This window comes from Mus caroli, unplaced genomic scaffold (assembly GCF_978045245.1).
Source record: "Mus caroli unplaced genomic scaffold, Mus_caroli_1 scaffold_7, whole genome shotgun sequence".
Classification (NCBI taxonomy): Eukaryota; Metazoa; Chordata; class Mammalia; order Rodentia; family Muridae; genus Mus; species Mus caroli.
In genome coordinates, this window is record NW_028227262.1 from 108,220,874 (window position 1) to 108,241,629 (window position 20,756).

A 20,756-nucleotide genomic window follows, 5' to 3' on the forward strand; every position below is an offset into this window, starting at 1 on the left:
TTGGCATCCACATTAGTGTCTGGATTTGGTATCTGTATATGGAATGATTCCCCAGGTGTGTCAGGCTCTGGATGGCCTTTCCTTTGGTCTCTGCTCCACACTTTGTCTCTGTATTTCATCCCTTGAGTATTTTGTTCCCCTTCTAAGAAAGACTGAAGCATCCATACTTTGGTCTTTCTCTCTCTTGAGATTTATGTGGTCTGTAAATTGTATCTGGGGTATTCTGAGCTTTCAGACTAATATACACTTATCAGTGAGTGTACACCATGTTTGTTTTTGTGACTGAGTTACCATGCTTAGAGTGATATTTTCTAATCCCTTTCAAGAACTCATTGTTTTTCATAGCTGAGTAGTACTCCATTGTGTAAATGTACCATATTTTCTGTATCCATTCCTCTGTTGAAGGATATCTGGGTTCTTTTCAGCTTCTCCCTATCATAAATAAGGCTGCTAGGAACATAGTGGAGCATGTGTCCTTGTTAATTGTTGGACCATCATTTGGGTATATGCCCAGAAGCAGTATAGCTACATCCAAGTTACATCCAATGTCCAGTTTTCTGAGGGACCGCCAGACTGATTTCCACAGGGGTTATCCCAGCTTGCAATCCCACCAACAATGAAGGAGTGTTCCTTTTTCTTCACATCCTCTCCAGAATCTGCTGTCACTTGAGGTTTTTTTTATCTTAGCCATTCTGATTTTGATTTGCATTTCCTTGATAACTAAAAATGTTGAACATATCTGGTTCTCTCTCTCTCTTAGATATTTTCTTTATTTACATTTCAGATGTTATGCTCTTTCCTAGTTTCCTCTCCAAAAATCCTTTATTCCCTCCCACGTTGGCCTGTTCCTAAACCCATCCACTCCCATTCCTGGCCCCTGGCATTTCCACTGTATTGGGGCATAGAACCTTCACAAGATCAAGGACCTCTCCTCCCATTGATGACCAATTAGGCCATCCTCTGCTACATATGCAGCTAGAGACACAAGTGTTTCCTTTGATTGGTGGTTTAGTCACAGGGAGCTCTGGGGGTACTGGTTAGTTCATATTGTTTTTCCTCCTATAGGGGGGCAAACCCCTTCAACTCCTTGGGTACTTTCTTTAGTTCCTTCATTGGGGACCCTGTGCTCTGTCCAATGGATGACTGTGAGCATCCACTTCTGTATTTGCCAGGTACTGGCAGAACCTCTCAGGAGACAACTATATCAGGCTCCTGTCAGGAAAACCTTGTTGGCACTGCCATGGTGTCTGGGTTTGGTAGTTGTTTAGGGGATGGATCCCCAGGTGGGACAGTCTCTGGATGGTCATTTCTTCAGTCTCTGCTCCACACTGTGTCTCAGTAACTCCTTCCATAGGTATCCTGTACCCCCTTCTAAGAAGGATCTAAGTATCCACATTTTGGTTTTCCTCCTTCTTGTGAAAGAGGAAAATTACTGACCACCAGAACTCTCACCCCAGAGTACATTCTAAACTCTCACACCAGAGTCAGACCCCCTCTCAAATGAAAACTGTTCCGGGGACATTTCTGAGATAAGGGTTTCCTGGAACGAACCCAGTCCTACCCCTCCCAACTAAGGACTGTGCCAGGGACATTTTTGAGATAAGGGTGTGAGTAAAAACCTCAGTCCCAATGAATCAAGTACATGGCCAAAGTGTGGGACGCGGTTGCAAAAGCACTTTGGAAAAACCCTTGGTTGAATCACTTAGTGACGTAAAACTGTATTTTCCCTGCCCTGCTCCCCCCTTGCCCTCCTCTTATAAAAGCCTGTGAAAATTTGGGCTAGGGGCCGGATCTCCTCTGCACCTTGCAGGCTGCATGAGGTCCGACCCCAGATATCTGGTATATGTGCTTTTTGTTTGTTTTGTCTGCTTTCTTGTTGTTGTTGTATTAAATCTTACTCTATACATCTTAAGTACCGGTCTCAGTGTCTTCTTGGGTGCGCGGCTGACCCGAGGCTTGAGTAAGTGCCTCCCTTTGGGAGTTTTGGAGTCTTTCATTTGGTGCGTTGGCCGGGAATCAGCGCGACCACCCAGAAGTCCTGGACCCACTCAGAAGTAAGATTTACTGTTCTGTTTTGGTCTGGTGTCTGTGTTTTGTTTGTCTCTGAGAGGCCAGATAGGCTATTCTGTATCTGGTGCGATCGCAGTTTCAGTTTTGCAGACGCTCAGTGTGCAATGTGCACAGTGAGACCACGCTCCGGGTAGGAGCGCAGGGTGTGGATAGACAGACGTGTCCAGGTGTCCACCGTCTGTGCGCCCTGGGAGACGTCCCAGGAGGACAAGGGGAGGACTAAGGACGCTTAGTGGACCCCTCTGTGCGAGATCGTGGGTTCGAGTCCCACCTCGTGCTTCAGGTTGCGAGATCGTGGGTTCGAGTCCCACCTCGTGCCTCTGTGCGAGATCGTGGGTTCGAGTCCCACCTCGTGCTTCTGGTTGCGAGATCGTGGGTTCGAGTCCCACCTCGTGCTTCAGGGGGCGAGATCGTGGGTTCGAGTCCCACCTCGTGCTTCAGGTTGCGAGATCGTGGGTTCGAGTCCCACCTCGTGCTTTGGTTTTTTCTTTTTGTCTCAAGTCTTGTGTCCGCTTTTGTCGTGTCTGTTATTATTCTAGAAATGGGACAGTCTGCTGGGTGTGTAGGTGTGGAACTGCTGCATTTGTGTATTCTGAGATTGTGGGTTTATTCTGGCAGTGGCTGTGAGAGGACGGCTGTCTATGGCCTCACAATCTGCACCCCAAAAAAAGATGTTCCAAGGGAGACCCTGGAAGGAGTGCCCAGGGTACAGAACAGTCAAAAAGACCTGGCTGTTGCCTGGCAGAGTAAAAGAGAGAGAGAGTGTTCTCTCTGCCAGAGCGGGAGTGGATGTGGAATCCCACCCCTATCAGGAAAAGGAGTCAATGTGGAATCCGACCCCGTCAGAAAATAGTGTTTGGCTGGTTGTGTAAGTCCAGGCGTGGACGAGTGTGCTTGTTTGTGGCCACATGACAGACTGTGTGTGTGTGTGTGTGTTAACCCTTTGTCGACTGTAGACTTGGACTGACGTCAGGACAAAATTTGTCAGCAATAGTTTTAAAAAGAAAAAAAAAGGGAAAAAAACTCAGTGCTGGTGAGTCCCAGACTGCTCAAAAGAGCTCTGAGATTGCAGAGCTGGGCTAAGAATTTCCGGCTTTGGCAGCGCGGGTAGGGCTTTGATAGCAGCAGTGGCGCTGAGGTTCTGGCTTCTGCAGGCACGGCAGAAGCAGAGGCTGTCTGTGCCCCGAGTTGTAAAATGCTGATAGTGAGTGCAGCAGCCTGCCGGCCCCCGCCTGCCAGTCCCGGAGTGGCCGTGAAGCCTGCCACAGCTGGGGAGGGGCCGACTGCGGCCGGCCGCTGTCCCTCCTTTGGCTTCCCCCCGGGTGCATGCCCACACTCCTTTGTGCTCACTCCCCCGCCGCCGCTGCCACCAAGGGCTCAAGCCATGCGGGAAGACAGTGCAGAAAGCACCAGGGGTCTTAGTAGTTAAATGGTTAAATAGCTGACTCTGCTGCCTTCCCCCTCCCTGCCAGCGTTTGTTTGCCACTCCCAGGAGTTTACACCGAATTCTGGCGTGCAGCGGAGACTGGGCTGGCTCTTCACATCAAAGGATCTGTTTTCAGCCTTTGCCTGCCTCCTGGGTGGGAGAAAGGCTCATTCTCCTGCCCCCTGTATCTTGTCTCTTGTTAACAGAGAAAAAAATTGTGTTCATTTTGAGATATCAGTGGTCTGGTGCAGCCAAATAGAGCTGCACTCCCTTCTCTGCCCCATGTGTTTTCTCTTCTCAGGCATCGCCCTGAGCTGCTAGCAGTGAATCTGTTTTAAGCTCCGGTGAGGGAGACATACAAGGTAAGGAGCACCAACGGGTCTAACTGCCAGGCTCTGATGAAGGATAGAGGTCTGCAAAAAAAGAGCTGAGAGCAAAGCTTCAGCAGACTCAGAAGAGATAGGTTAACAGTAAAAAGAGGTAAAAATAGAGATAAAGAAAATTAGGTCTGAAATGAGAAAGATACTCTAAATGAGAAATATTTAAAAGAGGAACCAGTAAAATGAGGCTGGCAAGTACAGAGACCAGAGTCAGAATCAGAAATGTGCTGTAAGACAGAAAGATAAACCAGGGTAGTCGAACTATGAAAAAAGTTAAGTGACAGAATATAGATGTAATAATTAGATAACATTCAAAGTAAGCAAAGACAAAAAAGAGATATATATATAGATAGAAAGAGAGACATTATATGAGATCTCCATTGCAGTTAAGAAACAGGAGTAAAGAAAGATAAATGACAAAGACTAGAACCTAGCAAAGTGACACTTGCTAATAATACTAGCACTTAGAGATGATCTGTAAGAAATAGGGAGCCAGAAAATTTTCAAAAAGGATAAGAGAAATGAATTGCTGGTCACAAAAGTCAGGGAGACTAGAAAACTTAGTACCTGGCAACAGAAAAAAGAAAGCTTTTGGCTAAAGATCAGAGTGTTTGCTGTTGAAAAAGAAAGAACACTGGGTGAGAGACTGTCCTAACAAAAAGAAGAGGAGCCCCCCCTCATGACCAAACCCTTCACCTGTTTGTGGCTGAAACTAAAGAAAAAGCAGAAGGGGTGCTAACACAGAAGCTGAGTCCTTAACCGGTGGTCTACCTGTTAAAAGCAGCTAAAAAAGAGACTGTGTTTCATATTCCTCCATTGACCAATGCAAAGCAAGTTTAAAAGGTTCCTGGACACTGCAGGCCTTTGCAGACTGTGGATTCCAGGTTTTGCTGAATTAAAAAGATAAACAGCCCCTCGTATAAAAAATAAAAAGAACAACCTTGGATGGCCTTAGATGCTATTGAGACTGCCCTAATGTTGTCCCTAACTTTGGGACTCCTAGATGTGACTGAGAACAAAAGTATTGCCAAAGAGGTTCTTACTCAGAGATTGGGACCCTGAAAAAGACCGGTGGCATACTTGTGAAAATTAGACCTGGTGACTGTAAGATGACCTGCTTGTCTGCACATAGCGGTTTCTGGTCAAGGACGCAGATAAACTGACTCTGAGACAAAACTTGGCACATGCCCTAAAAGTGTGGTTCAGCCCCCTGACCGATGGCTGACTAATGCTCTGGAAAACATGAACTCCTGGCACTAACCCAAGCCCTGCGGTTGGCTAAAGGCAGAGACCGAGGTGCCGAGACGACAAAAAGCAGGTGATCTAGGCCAGCAGCTTCCCTAAAGAGACTTCAGCCCAAAAAGCTGAACTTGTGGTTTTGATACAAGCTTTATAAATGACACTGACAGCGGGTATGCTTTTGCCACTGTATGGAACAATATACAAACAAAGAAAGCTGTTGACATCTGCAGAAAAAACGTTCTCAAAATGGATAAATGAGACTGCTCACATAGTCATCAAGAAGATTATTGAAGAAAATTTTTCCAAGGTTCAGAGTGCCAAAAGCAATAGTGTCAGATAATAGCCCTGCTTTGTTGCCCAGGTAAGTCAGGGTGTGGCCAAGCATTTAGAGGTCAAATAAAAATTACATTGTGTGTATAGACCTCAGAGCTCAGGATAGATAAAAATTAGTTTAAAACTCTATGACAGACCTTGACAAAATTAATCGTGGAGACTGGCACAGACTTGGTGTTCCTTCCCTATGCCCTATTTAAATGTACTAGAAATACTTCCTCTTGATTCAGTTTTATCCTTTATGAGACTCCTATGCCCATTATAGTCTCAAATGATGTGTTTAAACCTATGTTGTTATAATAATGCTCTGTATGCTAAGTTAAAAGGCTTGCAGGTGGTCTGGTCACAACTGGGAAAAATTGGACTGAGTACACGGACGACATTGCTCCAGGGATCCCAACAGCTGAGACAGTGAACGAGCTGGGTATCCCAAGGACATCTCACCAGTTCCAGCCAGAGATCTGATCTACGTGCACCTACATCATGCCCAGACCCTCAAGCCTCGCTAAAAGGGCCCCTGCCTAGTTCTGTTTACTAATGCTTCTTGTTCTGTTTTTGTTCCCATGTTAAAATAGAGTCTTTCATTTGGTGCATTATGCAGTATCTGAAATTCTAAGATTAGAATTATTTACTAAAAGAAGGGGGGAATGAAAGAGGAAAATTACTGACCACCAGAACTCTCACCCCAGAGTACATTCTGAACTCTCACACCAGAGTCAGACCCCCTCTCAAATGAAAACTGTTCCGGGGACATTTCTGAGATAAGGGTTTCCTGGAACGAACCCAGTCCTACCCCTCCCAACTAAGGACTGTGCCAGGGACATTTTTGAGATAAGGGTGTGAGTAAAAACCTCAGTCCCAATGAATCAAGTACATGGCCAAAGTGTGGGACGCGGTTGCAAAAGCACTTTGGAAAAACCCTTGGTTGAATCACTTAGTGACGTAAAACTGTATTTTCCCTGCCCTGCTCCCCCCTTGCCCTCCTCTTATAAAAGCCTGTGAAAATTTGGGCTAGGGGCCGGATCTCCTCTGCACCTTGCAGGCTGCATGAGGTCCGACCCCAGATATCTGGTATATGTGCTTTTTGTTTGTTTTGTTTGCTTTCTTGTCGTTGCTGTATTAAATCTTGCTCCCTATACATCTTAAGTACCGGTCTCAGTGTCTTCTTGGGTGCGCGGCTGACCCGAGGCTTGAGTAAGTGCCTCCCTTTGGGAGTTTTGGAGTCTTTCACTTGAGTTTCATGTGTTTTGTAAATTGTATCTTGAGTATTCTGAGTTTCTGGGCTAATATCCACTTATCAGTGAGTGCATATCATGTGTGTTCTTTTTAATAGGGTTACCTCACTCAATATATCCTCCAGATCCATCCATTTGTCAAAGAATTTCTTAAATACATTGTTTTTATGAGCTGAGTAGTACTCCATTGTGTAAATGTACCACATTTTTGGTATCCATTCCTCTGTTGAGGGAAATCTGGGCTCTTTCCAGCTTCTGGCTATTATAAATAAGGCTGCTATGGACATAGTGGAGCATGTGTCCTTATTACAAGTTGGAGCATCTTCTGGGTATATGCCCAGGAGTGGTATTTCTCTAAGCATAGCCATCATAATAGTGTCTGGGTTTGGCTCTCTCCCACAAGATGTATCTTAAGTTGGGCAAGACACTGGTTAGCTGTCCTCTCAGTCTCTACTCAATCTTCACATCTTATAGGCAGGACAAATTTTGGATTGAAGGTTTTGTGAGGTGTGTGTGTGTGTGTGTGTGTGTGTGTGTGTGTGTGTAGGGGGGGTGTGATGTTCCACTCTTTCCATTGGAAATCCTGACTTGCTAAAGGAGGTAAAAACTTCTTCACATATCACACTGGTAGAAATCTCAGCTATGGTCACCCCCATAGACTCCCCATATCCTCCCATACACAAGGTCAACAACTGATCCTAGAGATGAATGAAGTTCAATCTTTTCAAAGGTCTACACAGCTAAGGACTGTGTCATGGAACTTCTGAATCAGTGATTCAAAATAAATAATTATGTCTTTTAAGTTACTCATGTTAGGTGTCCAGTAGCAGTGATCAGTCTGACAAAATTCTACCTTCATACCCACTTTCCCTGCTTTCTGTAGCTTGCTTTAAACCCAACACCAATACAGTGTTCTGATTAATAAAGATTGACCATCTACTATAATGACACTATGAGGGATCATCAATCACTCTTTCTCTATTCACTTTCTGGGTTTATTGAAGTTGCTTAAATGAACTGAGACTAATGAAGAGTTAGTTTTTAAAAATCCAATATAGAGTGCAGGAATTGACCCTAGGTGAACTGTCATTATGGAAGGACCCATGACTTCCATGAAACGCAAACTTTAATCCTACATATTCATATGTGTATGTGTATATTTGTATGTATATGTACATGAATACATTTATGTATATGATGTATATGTATACACACACACAGAGAGAGAGAGAGAGAGAGAGAGAGAGAGAGAGAGAGAGAGAGAGAGAGAGAAAATGTCTCTTTTATTTCCACAGATAAAGTAATGAGATGAGCATCATACACAAGCTTTGTGACTACACATATTGGACTGACTCTAGGGCATTTCCTTTTCTGTTCTATCACTAGACCTAAGCCTAGAAGCTCATAGCCTCCTTACTATCTAATCTTCCAAGTTGACCTATTCTATCTAGCTTTTCTTACCTTCTGACTGAATTGTTCTACAAAACTCAAACTAATGGTAGCAATTGGTTCTAATCAACTGGTTCTTTCTCATTCTCTTAGTAGTTCTGACTTCACTTTTGTCTAGCGTGTACTCTTTGTAACATGTCACCTTAAAACTGTCAGAGTAAAAGTGCCATATACACACATCACATGCCACACCCACCACACCACAGCTTCTCCTCTCTCTATTTTATTTTATTTTATTTTATTTTATTTTATTTTATTTTATTTTATTTTATTTTATTTTTGGTTTCTCTGTGTAGCCTTGGCTGTCCTGGAACTCACTTTGTAGACCAGGCTAACCTCAAACTCAGAAATCTGCCTGCCTCTGCCTCTGCCTCTGCCTCTGCCTCTGCCTCTGCCTCTGCCTCTGCCTCTGCCTCTGCCTCTGCCTCTGCCTCTGCCTCTGCCTCTGCCTCTGCCTCTGCCTCTGCCTCTGCCTCCCAAGTGCTGGGATTAAAGGCATGCACCACCACGGCCCGACCTCTCTCTGATCTTAAGTAAACTCTCTTCCTCTGCCAGTCTCCTGTGAGCATTCTATCTCTGACTTCTTTCAAATGTCTCTCTGATTTCTCACTTTCTCTGATGTATCACTCATAAATTAGGTATCACTTTTAAACATGGCTGCTTCCTACTACAACCTAACATTACCTTCATTGTTAAGGATTAAAGGAGTACTCTAAGGTTTTTTCTGTATTGCAGTCAGATTACACTGTAACCCAGGGTATGTCTGCATTCTGGCCAAATCATATCTTTGGATGTGATCACTTGCAAGGGCAGCCATATTGCTGGATTCAAATTCATCTACATAAATCATATTGGACTCATATTATGTCTCACAGATAAAATTTGAAGTTAGACTAAACCAGTCAACAACTCCCTCACTTGACTTTGTTCAAAAAGTGTATATAGATGATCCCATACATTTACAAATCCAACAGTTGATCAGTGCATACTTTTAATGTTAGAATACTTAGAAATGTAAAGAAAAGCAAGTGTGACACAAAGAGGAGATACTCAAGTACCTGCTTACCTATGAGTTTACTTGGGATCAGAGACTTGAACTAAATGTATTTTTTTCTAATAAAAAGTATGAATATATGAAATTCCTAGGCAAATGGTTTGACCTGGAGGGCATCATCATGAGTGAGGTAAAACAATCACAAAAGAACTCAAATGATATGTACTCACTGATAAGTGGATATTAGCCCAGAAATTAGTATACCGGAGATATAAGATACAATTTGCAAAACATATAAAACTGCAGAAGAACAAAGACAAAGTGTGGATACTTTGCCCCTTCTTAGAATTGGGAACAAAACACCCATGGAAGGAGTTAGAGGGACAAAGTTTGGAGCTGAGACAAAAGGATGAACCATCTAGAGACTGCCATATCCAGGGATCCATCCCATAACCAGCCTCCAAATGCTGACACCATAGCATACACTAGCAAGAATTTAATGAAAGGACCCTGATATAGCTGTCTCTTGTGAGACTAGGCCGGGGCCTAGCAAACACATAAGTGGATGCTCACCGTCAGCTATTGCATGGATCACAGGGCCCCCAATGGAGGAGCTAGAGAAAGTATCCAAGGAGCTAAAGAGATCTGCAACCCTGTAGGAGCAACAACATTATGAACTAACCAGTACCCCGGAGCTCTTGACTCTAGCTGCATATGTATCAAAAGATGGCCTAGTCGGCCATCACTGGAAAGAGAGACCCATTGGACTTGCAAACTTTATATGTCCCATTACAGGGGAATGCCAGGGACAAAAGAATGGGAATGGGTGGGTAGGGAAGTTGGGGGGGGGTATGGGGGACATTTGTGATAGCACTGGAAATGTAATTGAGGAAACTACGTAATAAAAAAATAAAAAAGAAAAACTATTCAAAGAATTAACCAAATGCAGAGTTGGTTCTTTGAGAAAATCAACAAGATACATATACCCTTAGCTAGACTCACTAGAGGGCACAGGGACAACATCCTAATTAACAAAGTCAGAAATGAAAAGGGAGACATAACAGCAGATCCTGAAGAAATCCAAAACACCATCAGATCCTTCTACAAAAGGCTATACTCAACAAAACTGGAAAACCTGGAAGAAATGGATAAATTTGTAGACAGATACCAGGTACCAAAGTTAAACCAGGATCAAGTTAACGATCTAAACAGTCCCATATCCCCTAAAGAAATAGAAGCAGTCATTAATAGTCTCCCAGTCAAAAAAAGCCCAGGGCCAGATGGGATTAGTGCAGAGTTCTATCAGACCTTCAAAGAAGATCTAGTTCTAGTTCTGCATAAACTATTCCACAAAATAGAAGTAGAAGGAACTCTAACCAACTCATTTTATGAAGCCACAATTACTCTGATACCTAAATCACAGAAAGATTCAACAAAGATAGAGAACTTCAGATCAATTTCCCTTATGAATATAGATGCAAAAATCCTCAATAAAATTCTTGCTAACCAAATCCAAGAACACAATAAAGCAATTATCCATCCTGACCAAGTAGGTTTCATTCCAGGGATGCAGGGATGATTTAATATACAGAAATCCATCAATTTAATCCATTATATAAACAAACTCAAAGACAAAATCCACATGATCATCTCATTAGATGCGGAAAAAGCATTCGACAAGATCCAACACCCATTCATGATAAAAGTCTTGGAAAGATCAGGAATTCAAGGCCCATACCTAAACATGATAAAAGCAATATACAGCAAACCAGTAGCCAACATCAAAGTTCATGGTGAGAAGCCTGAAGCAATCCGACTAAAATTAGGGACTAGAGGAGGCTGCCCATTTTCTCCCTACCTAATCAACATAGTACTTGAAGTCCTAGCCAGAGCAATTCGACAACAAAAGGAGATCAAGGGGATACAAATTGGAAAATATGAAGTCAAAATATCACTTTTTTTCAGATGATATGATAGTATATATAAGTGACCCTAAAAATTCCACCAGAGAACTCCTAAACCTGATAAACAGCTTCGGTGAAGTAGCTATATATATAAAATTAACTCAAACAAGTCAATAGCCTTTCTTTACACAAAGAATAAACAGGCTGAGAAAGAAATTAGGGAAACAACACCCTTCTCAATAGTCACAAATAATATAAAATATCTTTGCGTTACTCTAACTAAGGAAGTGAAAGATTTGTATGATAAAAACTTCAAGTCTCTGAAGAAAGAAATTAAAGAAGATCTCAGAAGATGGAAAGATCTCCCATGCTCATGGATTGGCAGGATCAATATAGTAAAAATGGCTATCTTGCCAAAAGCAATCTACAGATTCAATGCAATCCCCATCAAAATTCCAACTCAATTCTTCAACAAATTAGAAAGAACAATATGCAAATTCATCTGGAATGACAAAAAACCTAGAATAGCAAAAACTCTTCTCAAGGATAAAAGAACCTCTGGTCGAATCACCATGCCTGACCTAAAGCTTTACTACAGATAAATTGTAATAAAAACTGCATGGTACTGGTATAGTGAGACAAGTTGACTAATTGAATAGAATTGAAAACCCAGAAATGAACCCAAACACCTATGGTCACTTGATCTTCGACAAGGGAGCTAAAACCATCCAGTAGAAGAAAGAGAGCATTTTCAACAAATGGTGCTGGCACACCTGGTTGTTATCATGTAGAAGAATGCGAATTGATCCATTCCTATCTCCTTGTACTAAGGTCAAATCTAAGTGGATCAAGGAACTTCACATAAAACCAGAGACACTGAAACTTATAGAGGAGAAAGTGGGGAAAAGCCTCGAAGATATGGGCACAGGGAAAAATTCCTGAATAGAACAGCAATGGCTTGTGCTGTAAGATTGAGGATTGACAAATGGGACCTCATGAAACTGCAAAGCTTCTGCAAGGCAAAAGACACCATGAATAAGACAAAAAGGCCACCAACAGATTGGGAAAGGATCTTTACCTATCTTAAATCAGATAGGGGACTAATATCCAATATATATAAAGAACTCAAGAGGGTTTACTCCAGAAAATCAAATAACCCCATTAAAAATGGGGCTCAGAGCTAAACAAAGAATTCTCACCTGAGGAATACCAAATGACTGAGAAGCACCTGAAAAAAATGTTCAACATCCCTAATCATCAGAGAAATGCAAATCAAAACAACCCTGAGATTCCATCTCACACCAGTCAGAATGGCTAAGATCAAAAATTCAGGTGACAGCAGATGTTGGCGAGGATGTGGAGAAAGAGGAACACTCCTCCATTGTTGGTGGGATTGCAAGCTTGTACAACCACTCTGAAAATCAGTCTGGCAGTTGTTAAGAAAATTGGACATACTACTACTGGAGGATCCCGCAATACCTCTCCTGGGTATATATCCAGAAGATGTCCCAACCGGTAAGAAGGACACATGCTCCACTATGTTCATAGCAGCCTTATTTATAATAGCCAGAAGCTGGAAAGAAATCAGATGCACCTCAACAGAGGAATGGATACAAAAACTGTGGTACATTTTCACAATGGATTACTACTCAGCTATTAAAAAGAATGAATTTATGAAATTCCTAGGCAAATGGTTGGGCCTGGAGGGCACCATCCTGAGTGAGGTAACACAATCACAAAAGAACTCAAGTGATATGTACTCACTGATAAGTGGATATTAGCCCAGAAACTTAGTATAGCAAGATATAACATAAAATTTGCAAAACACATGAAACTGAAGAAGAACGAAGACCAATGTGTGGACACTTTGCCCCTTCTTAGAATTGGAAACAATCACCCATAGAAGGAGTTACAGAGACAAAGTTTGGAGCTGAGACAAAAGGATGAACCATCTAGAGACTGCCATATCCAGGGATCCATCCCATAATTAGCCTCCAAACAATGACAGCATTGCATACACTAGCAAGCATTTGCTGAAAGAACCCTGATATAGCTGTCTCTTGTGAGACTAGGCCGGGGCCTAGCAAACACATAAGTGGATGCTCACAGTCAGCTATTGGATGGATCACAGGGCCCCCAATGGAGGAGCTAGAGAAAGTATCCAAGGAGCTAAAGAGATCTGCAACCCTGTAGGAGCAACAACATTATGAACTAACCAGTACCCCGGAGCTCTTGACTCTATCTGCATATGTATCAAAAGATGGCCTAGTCGGCCATCACTGGAAAGAGAGACCCATTGGATTTGCAAACTTTATATGCCCTAGTACAGGGGAACGCCAGGGCCAAAAAGTGGGAATGGTTGGGTAGGGAAGTAGGGGGGAGGGTCTGGGGGACTTTTGGGATAGCATTGGAAATGTAATTGAGGAAAATATGTAATAAAAAAATATATATATATATATAAGTACCGTGGTGACTAGTCTCATAGAATGATTTCAGAAATGTTCTTTCAGTTTCTATTACATGGAATAGTTTGAGGAGTATTGATATTAGCTCTTCTTTGAAAATCTAATAGAAATTTGCACTAAAACCATCTGGCCCTGGGCTTTTGTGGGTGGCTAGGGGCGAGACTTTTAATGTCTGCTTCCATTTCCTTAGGGATTATAGAATCATTTAAATATTCCTGATCAGGGATACAGTATCACTGTATTAGTCATACTCTCCCTTTTGTTGGGAGGTTAAGTAGTTCAAGTACAGAGTGACAGATTACTGCCAGTTTAGTCATCTTAGCTAGGAAATTGAAACAATCTAAACACCTTTCAAACAAATGAGTATATAATGAAATGTGGTACATGTATGTGGAAGATTATTTTATTGAAAAAAAAATGAGATCATGAACTTTTCAGGTCAATGAATGGAAAATTGTAAAAGATCTTAACCTAGAAACCAATTGAAAAATGACACATACTATCTATCACTGGAGGCTCCTATCTGGTACTAGCAATACACCCTTCAAGTGCCAAAGACCATCTAACAAAATGACAATCACCCTGCCGTTGAAAAGCCCTGTTTTGAGATATTCTCAGGGTTTTCAACGAGACTGCAGAAACACTATGGGCTATTGTTTATTACACTTCTTTGTCCCACAGAGATGGAAGGTAAGTCCCTTTTGTTGAACATACATTTAAGGCGCAGGACCCAGAGGCCCCTGAGCTGATCTGACTTGAATGAGGATTGGCTTTTATGATACCAGAAGATGCTATGCAAGCCTCCAAAGGAGGGAGGCAACAAACAATCACATCCAGCCATGGTGCCTATGAACACGTTAACTTGTAAAAGAAACTTTCATTCAAGATTTTTCAATTTAAAATATGTTATTTATTCCTGAACAACATTTTGGTTCATGAAAGTGCTCAGTAAAAAAAATCACATGTAAACATAAATTATTATTAGGAATATTTTTAGCATGAACTTTCTACTATATGTTTTTCTTCTAATTGCTTTTGTCGTTTCAGCTACTACTGAAATACTTTTCCATTCAACATATATGGAGCTGTAGGATGCTTGTCACATATCAATGGTAAAGAAAAAATGACTTCAAATGAGATATATTTCCCATTGAAAAAAGCAAGAGATCAGACAGAGACTCAGAAAGTAAGAAAAAAATTCAGTTTATTGGCATAGTGACTTCATAGGGATTAGGATGCTTAGTTTGCAGCAATGGTGTTTTGAATCCAGTCCACATAGTTGCAGACCTTGGTGTACACACCAGGGTTGTCCTTCTGGGCACAGCCATAGCCCCAAGAAACAATGCCCTGGAGCTGTCCATTGCAGACCACAGGGCCACCAGAGTCACCCTGGAAGGGAGAAATACAGTATTGAAGGAAGAGGCACAAGGAAAAAGGACCACATTACTCTGACCTGAAGATGCCATTCTAGCCATGGTTTGCCTCTCTTGGTTAGCCCATCCTCTGTTCTGGCTGACATGTTGAAATAACCTCCAGAATAGCTCTCCTCATTTTTCCATGGAGCCACTACAAGAAACTTCCTGCCTCATACACTTGGGCATGCTAACCCCAATCCTAGGAAAACAAATTATTTTTGTGAGAGTGAAGCCAATTACCTGGCAGGAATCTTTGCCTCCCTCCAGGAAGCCAACACAGATCATGTTATTGGTGATCTTTCCAGGATAGGAGGCCTCACAGTCAGCCTGAGGCAGCAGTGGGGCATCTAGGCACTGGAGCAGGTCTGGGTTGTTCACTTTGAGGAAAAGATAAGAAGGAAAGTGATTCCGACCAGAATAGCCATCAACATGCCAGTGGTGAACTCTTTTTGATAACTGGGCATTATTCTACATATTAAGGCCCAGCAAGAAACATGGATTCCAAAATAGTGATTATTGATGTCATTTATGGAAGTAATAATAGAATTTTTTCATCTGTTCTGTTTACATTCTGTGATCAAGGTCATTTTGTGTGCAACTCTCTCTAATACCCACTGCACAACTCAGTGTACTTGCAATGAATTTGCATCTTAGAACCCAGTGACTTAATAGTAGAAACCTGATTGGTTCTGGAAAGTTGTAAAGGAAGCTGACAAAGTAGCCTACTCACCACCAGAGCTCAAGGTGTTGCCCCAGCCAGAGATGAGACACTGAGTGCCAGCAGCTGCACAGGAGCTGGGTAGAGCCACAGTGGCCACTCTGGCATTGAGGGTCACAGGAGAAGACAGCTTGATCAGCATGATGTCATTGTCCAGAGTCTTCTTTTTGAATTTAGGATGCTTGATGATGTTGACAGCATCAATAAACTGCTCATTGCCCTCCAGGACATTGATGTTGTGCTCTCCCAGTCTCACTTGGATACGGCTGTTGGGAAGAGAAGCATATGAGCATCTTCCTCTCCATTAACCCCAAGTAGCTAAGAGTTATTGAACTCTTTTTGCTGAATATATCTGGAATGGGAAAGAGGACTTGCCTAATATCACAGAAGTAGAGTTGTGATGTGCAACTACAATTGTGAAATCCAATTACTCTCTGCTTCAAAAGGCAGGGGGGGGGAGGAGGGAGCAAAATATGATTGGCAAGAAAGACTGCTGTGGGAATCTCCTCAAAACTACATCTCCCCCCTTTGCATACAAATACTTCCTTGTTTCTTCATTTGTCCATCTCTTTGCAAAATGTAAACCACCTTAAATCCTTTCCTCTTAAGAACTATTATTCTGATGGGTCTAATCAAATTTGGGATAAGATAGTCTTCATCCATGTAGCTTTGCTACCTTGCAATTTGCTATGAATTTACTTTCTAGGTTCTTTTCCTAGACTTTCTCAATAAACTGGCTGAAGCTGATGTGCATTCAGGTCTGATACTCTCTGGTATAGAAACTAATTCTGACTTCTCTCTATATGTTGAAATTAGTCAAAAGATAATGTTTTAGTACGCTTACAGACTGTTGACATTCACGGAAAAGTCTGAGTTTAGAACACAGTATTAGTCTTTGAGATAGTCTTTTTGTGACTTCAAATTTGGTTCTTTTTATCCTAAAGTCAATTTTCCTTGCCTTCAATATATATCATTAATTTATTTTTGATTGTTTAGGAATGTGAACGGCTTCTTATTCTGTATACTTACTCTTCCCAAACTCAAAAATGTTTCAGTTAGTAATCTTTCCCTTCTGACTACTGCTGTTTACTTTAAAACCTTAGTTCTTGCCTGATCTTATACTGTGTCTGCAGAAAGGCCAAATTTGTATTCTGTACCATTAGGGACCACCACTTACGACTTGTAGCAGTGAGCTGCAGACACCACCCACTGGTCATTGATGAGGGAACCTCCACAGAAGTGGTAGCCAGAATTCAGGGACACCTGGTAGGGAACAGAATTCTCTCTGCAGGTGTATCCTCCAACGATCTTGTCATCATCATCCACAGGGAAGGCAACTTCAATTAAAAAAAAAAAGACCATTGAGGAGAAAATTCATGAAGGTGCTGGAAGGTGACTCCTTCAGGCCTCTGACTAGGCATCCTTAAAGAGCGCAATAATAGAAGGCAAGAAGGTAACACTGTATCCCTGTAGGCAAAAATAAATGTTTGCCCAACATATAGAGCACTGTAGAGGAATACTCCTAAATTGAAAGTTAAAATTCTCATTATGCTGGACATTATCATCTTAAATTTACAGTAGCAAAGTACTCTGTAGGTGACTAAATTTTGATGGGTTACCAGGGAAAGGGCAAGTGATGTTCTCAGCTTGCAGGAATAGGATGCAGAGATGGTTGATTCACTACCTCCCTTGATCGTTCATTGGTGTGTCTTACAGAGCTTAAAAAGTTTAATGTAGTTTGAAATGCATCTTCAAATTATACTGAAAATATAGAGGTTAATGTACCCACAAGCTTTATAGTTCATCTGCACAGTAAGGACAAAGAGAGAGTAGGCTTTACATAGGACAGAAGAATGTGATGTTATTCTGGAAGATAATTGTTTTTTAAGTTTAATTGCATGTTTATGTATTCAACACATTGTAGTATTTAATATATATATATATATATATATATATATATATATATATATAGAGAGAGAGAGAGAGAGAGAGAGAGAGAGATGCAACATTAAGTACCTGCAGGTACAGAGGGCCTAGGCAGACCCACAGTGGCCACTCTGGCATTGAGGGTCACAAGGGAAGATTTTATAAATAAATATACATATATATATATATATATACATATATACATATATATATATACACACACATATATATATATATACAGAAATGTCCATTCTAATAAAAAGTCATTGTTCCAGACTCCTAAGGTTAGAATTTTAAGATAATAATTTCTAGTATAATGAAAAGTTCAACTTTCAACTTAGGAGTATTCCTCTTGTACAGATGACTTGGGCTGAGTTATACCCAGTCTGTTGGGCCCATGCAGAAGACCTGCTGGTTCATTTCCTGGAACCATATGCTTTCATTTCTGAACACATAGTGAATGAGCAAGGAAGGGGTAATAAACCTTAACCTTACAGAAAAACTTGAAAGACTAGAGACAGAGCTACTGCTGGAGGAAGAAAGAGGACATTGGAGTTTTGATAGGGCGAAAAATGATCCTTAGTGGTGGGATTCACAGCTTCTAGAAGAAAGAACAGGACCCAAGTCAAATCATGGAACTTACCAGCTGCTCCCACAAGAGCCAGGAACAGGAGTGTACTCATTGTGACAGCAGGTAGTGAACACTGTGGGAAAGCTTGCCTTTATACCCCAGTTCAGGGAGAAGGAGGTACTAAGGGGAGGGCTCTGTCTGCTACTACACAAGCACACCTGTAGCTTTCCCCTTTCCAGAGACTTCCATTATCTCTGCTTTGTTTGTCTTTTCTGTAGGTAGGTTAGGGACATGAGATAAGGAAAATTTTCTTCTTGGCCCAGAGAAGGATAACAGTTGATTCTTTTTTTTTTTTTTTTGAATTTATTTTTTTTTTGATTTTTAATATTTTTATTACATATTTTCCTCAATTACATTTCCAATGCTATCCCAAAAGTCCCCCATAGCGCCCCCCAATTCCCTACCCACCCATTCCCATTCTTTTGGCCCTGGCATTCCCCTATATTGGGGCATATAAAGTTTGCAAGTCCAATGGGCCTCTCTTTCCATTGATGGCCGACTAGGCCATCTTTCGATATATATGCAGCTAGAGACAAGAGCTCCGCGGGGTTCTGGTTAGTACATCATGTTGTTCCAACAATAGGGTTGCAGATCCCTTTAGCTCCTTGGGTACTTTCTCTAGCTACTCCATTGGGAGCCCTGTGATACATCCAATAGCTGACTGTGAACATCCACTCCTGTGTTTGCTAGGCCCCGGCATAGTCTCACAAGAGACAGCTATATTTGGGTCCTTTCAGCAAAATCTTGCTAGTGTATGCAATGGTATCAGCGTTTAGAAGCTGATTATGGGATGGATCCCTGGATACAGCAGTCTCTAAATGGTCCATCCTTTCACCACAGCTACGAACTTTGTCTCTGTAACTCCTTCCCTGGGTGTTTTGTAACCAATTCTAAGAAGGTGCACAGTGTCCACACTTTGGTCTTCATTCTTCTTGAGTTTCATGCGTTTAGCAAATTGTATCTTATATCTTGGGTATCCTAAGTTTTGGGCTAATATCCACTTATCAGTGAATACATATTGTGTGAGTTCTTTTGTGATTGTGTTATTTCACTCAAGATGATGCCCTCCAGGTCCATCCATTTGCCTAGGAATTTCATAAATTCATTCTTTTTAATAGCTGAGTAGTACTCCATTGTGTAAATGTACCATAATTTCTGTATCCATTCCTCTGTTGAGGGACATCTGGGTTCTTTCCAGCTTCTGGCTATTATAAATAGGGCTGCAATGAACATAGTGGAGCATGTGTCCTTTTTACCGGTTGGGACATCTTCTGGATATATGCCCAGGAGAGGTATTGCTGGATCCTCCGGTAGTACTATGTCCAATTTTCTGAGGAACCGCCAGACTGATTTCCAGAGTGGTTGTACAAACGTGCAATCCCACCAACAATGGAGGAGTGTTCCTCTTTCTCCACATCCTCGCCAGCATCTGCTGTCACCTGAATTTTTGATCTTAGCCATTCTGACTGCTGTGAGGTGGAATCTCAGGGTTGTTTTGAGTTGCATTTCCCTGATGATTAAGGATGTTGAACATTTTTTCAGGTGTTTCTCTGCCATTCGGTATTCCTCAGGTGAGAATTCTTTGTTCAGTTCTGAGCCCCATTTTTTAATGGGGTTATTTGACTTTCTGGAGTCCACCTTCTTGAGTTCTTTATGTATATTGGATATTAGTCCCTTATCTGATTTAGGATAGGTGAAGATCCTTTCCCAATCTGTTGGTGGTTTTTTTGTCTTATTGATGGTGTCTTTAGCCTTGCAGAAGTTTGTAGTTTCATGAGGTCCCACTTGTCAATTCTTGATCTTACAGCACAAGCCATTACTGTTCTATTCAGGAATTTTTCCCCTGTGCCCATATCTTCAAGGCTTTTCCCCACTTTCTCCTCTATAAGTTTCAGTGTCTCTGGTTTTATGTGAAGTTCCTTGATCCACTTAGATTGACCTTAGTACAAGGAGATAGGAATGGATCGATTCGCATTCTTCTACATGTTAACAACCAGTTGTGCCAGCACCATTTGTTGAAAATGCTGTCTTTCTTCCACTGGATGTTTTTAGCTCCCTTGTCGAAGATCAAGTGACCATAGGTGTGTGGGTTCATTTCTGGGTCTTCAATTCTATTCCATTGGTCTATTTGTCTGTCACTATACCAGTACCATGCAGTTTTTATCACAATTGCTCTGTAGTAGAGCTTTAGGTCAGGCATGGTGATTCCACCAGAGGTTCTTTTATCCTTGAGAAGAGTTTTTGCTATCCTAGGTTTTTTGTTATTCCAGATGAATTTGCAGATTGCACTTTCTAATTCGTTGAAGAATTGATTTGGAATTTTGATGGGGATTGCATTGAATCTGTAGATTGCTTTTGGCAAGATAGCCATTTTTACAATGTTGATCCTGCCAATCCATGAGCATGGGAGATCTTTCCATCTTCTGAGATCTTCTATAATTTCTTTCTTCAGAGACTTGAAATTTTTATTATACAGATCTTTCACTTCCTTAGTTAGAGTCAAGCCAAGATATTTTATATTATTTGTGACTATTGAGAAGGGTGTTGTTTCCCTAATTTCTTTCTCAG

General features: G+C 41.6%; 1 protein-coding gene and 1 gene segment (V, D, J or C); both read right to left on the reverse strand.

The window, feature by feature from the left end:
* Positions 1-20,756, reverse strand: part of LOC147004003 (T-cell receptor beta-1 chain C region-like) — a 500,214-nt gene that overhangs the window by 143,793 nt on the left and 335,665 nt on the right.
* LOC110289230 (trypsin-4-like) lies at positions 14,738-18,240 on the reverse strand. 2 transcript variants are annotated; one of them, XM_085839718.1, is made up of 6 exons: positions 18,201-18,240; positions 16,812-16,968; positions 16,305-16,333; positions 15,644-15,928; positions 15,154-15,290; positions 14,738-14,887 (listed from the first exon to the last, which is right to left on the reverse strand). In XM_085839718.1, exons 4-6 carry the CDS (start codon positions 15,771-15,773, stop codon positions 14,738-14,740), a joined length of 417 nt encoding a protein of 138 aa, XP_085695844.1. In that variant the 5' UTR covers positions 15,774-15,928; positions 16,305-16,333; positions 16,812-16,968; positions 18,201-18,240. The 2 variants fall into 2 exon arrangements, with proteins under 2 accessions (XP_085695844.1, XP_021011032.1); XM_021155373.2 differs by lacking the exon at positions 16,305-16,333 and having other exon boundaries at positions 15,644-15,897; positions 16,809-16,968.

Bases quoted from the DNA above. Each gene is read 5' to 3' on its own strand.
- LOC110289230 (XM_021155373.2), bottom strand. From the start codon at position 18,240: ATGAGTACACTCCTGTTCCTGGCTCTTGTGGGAGCAGCTG. The intron at 15,898-16,808 runs GTAAGTGGTGGT...TCTTCCCAACAG, and splicing joins GCAGCTCACTGCTACAAGTC to CCGTATCCAAGTGAGACTGG. The intron at 15,291-15,643 runs GTGAGTAGGCTA...TTTTCCTCAAAG, and splicing joins CAACACCTTGAGCTCTGGTG to TGAACAACCCAGACCTGCTC.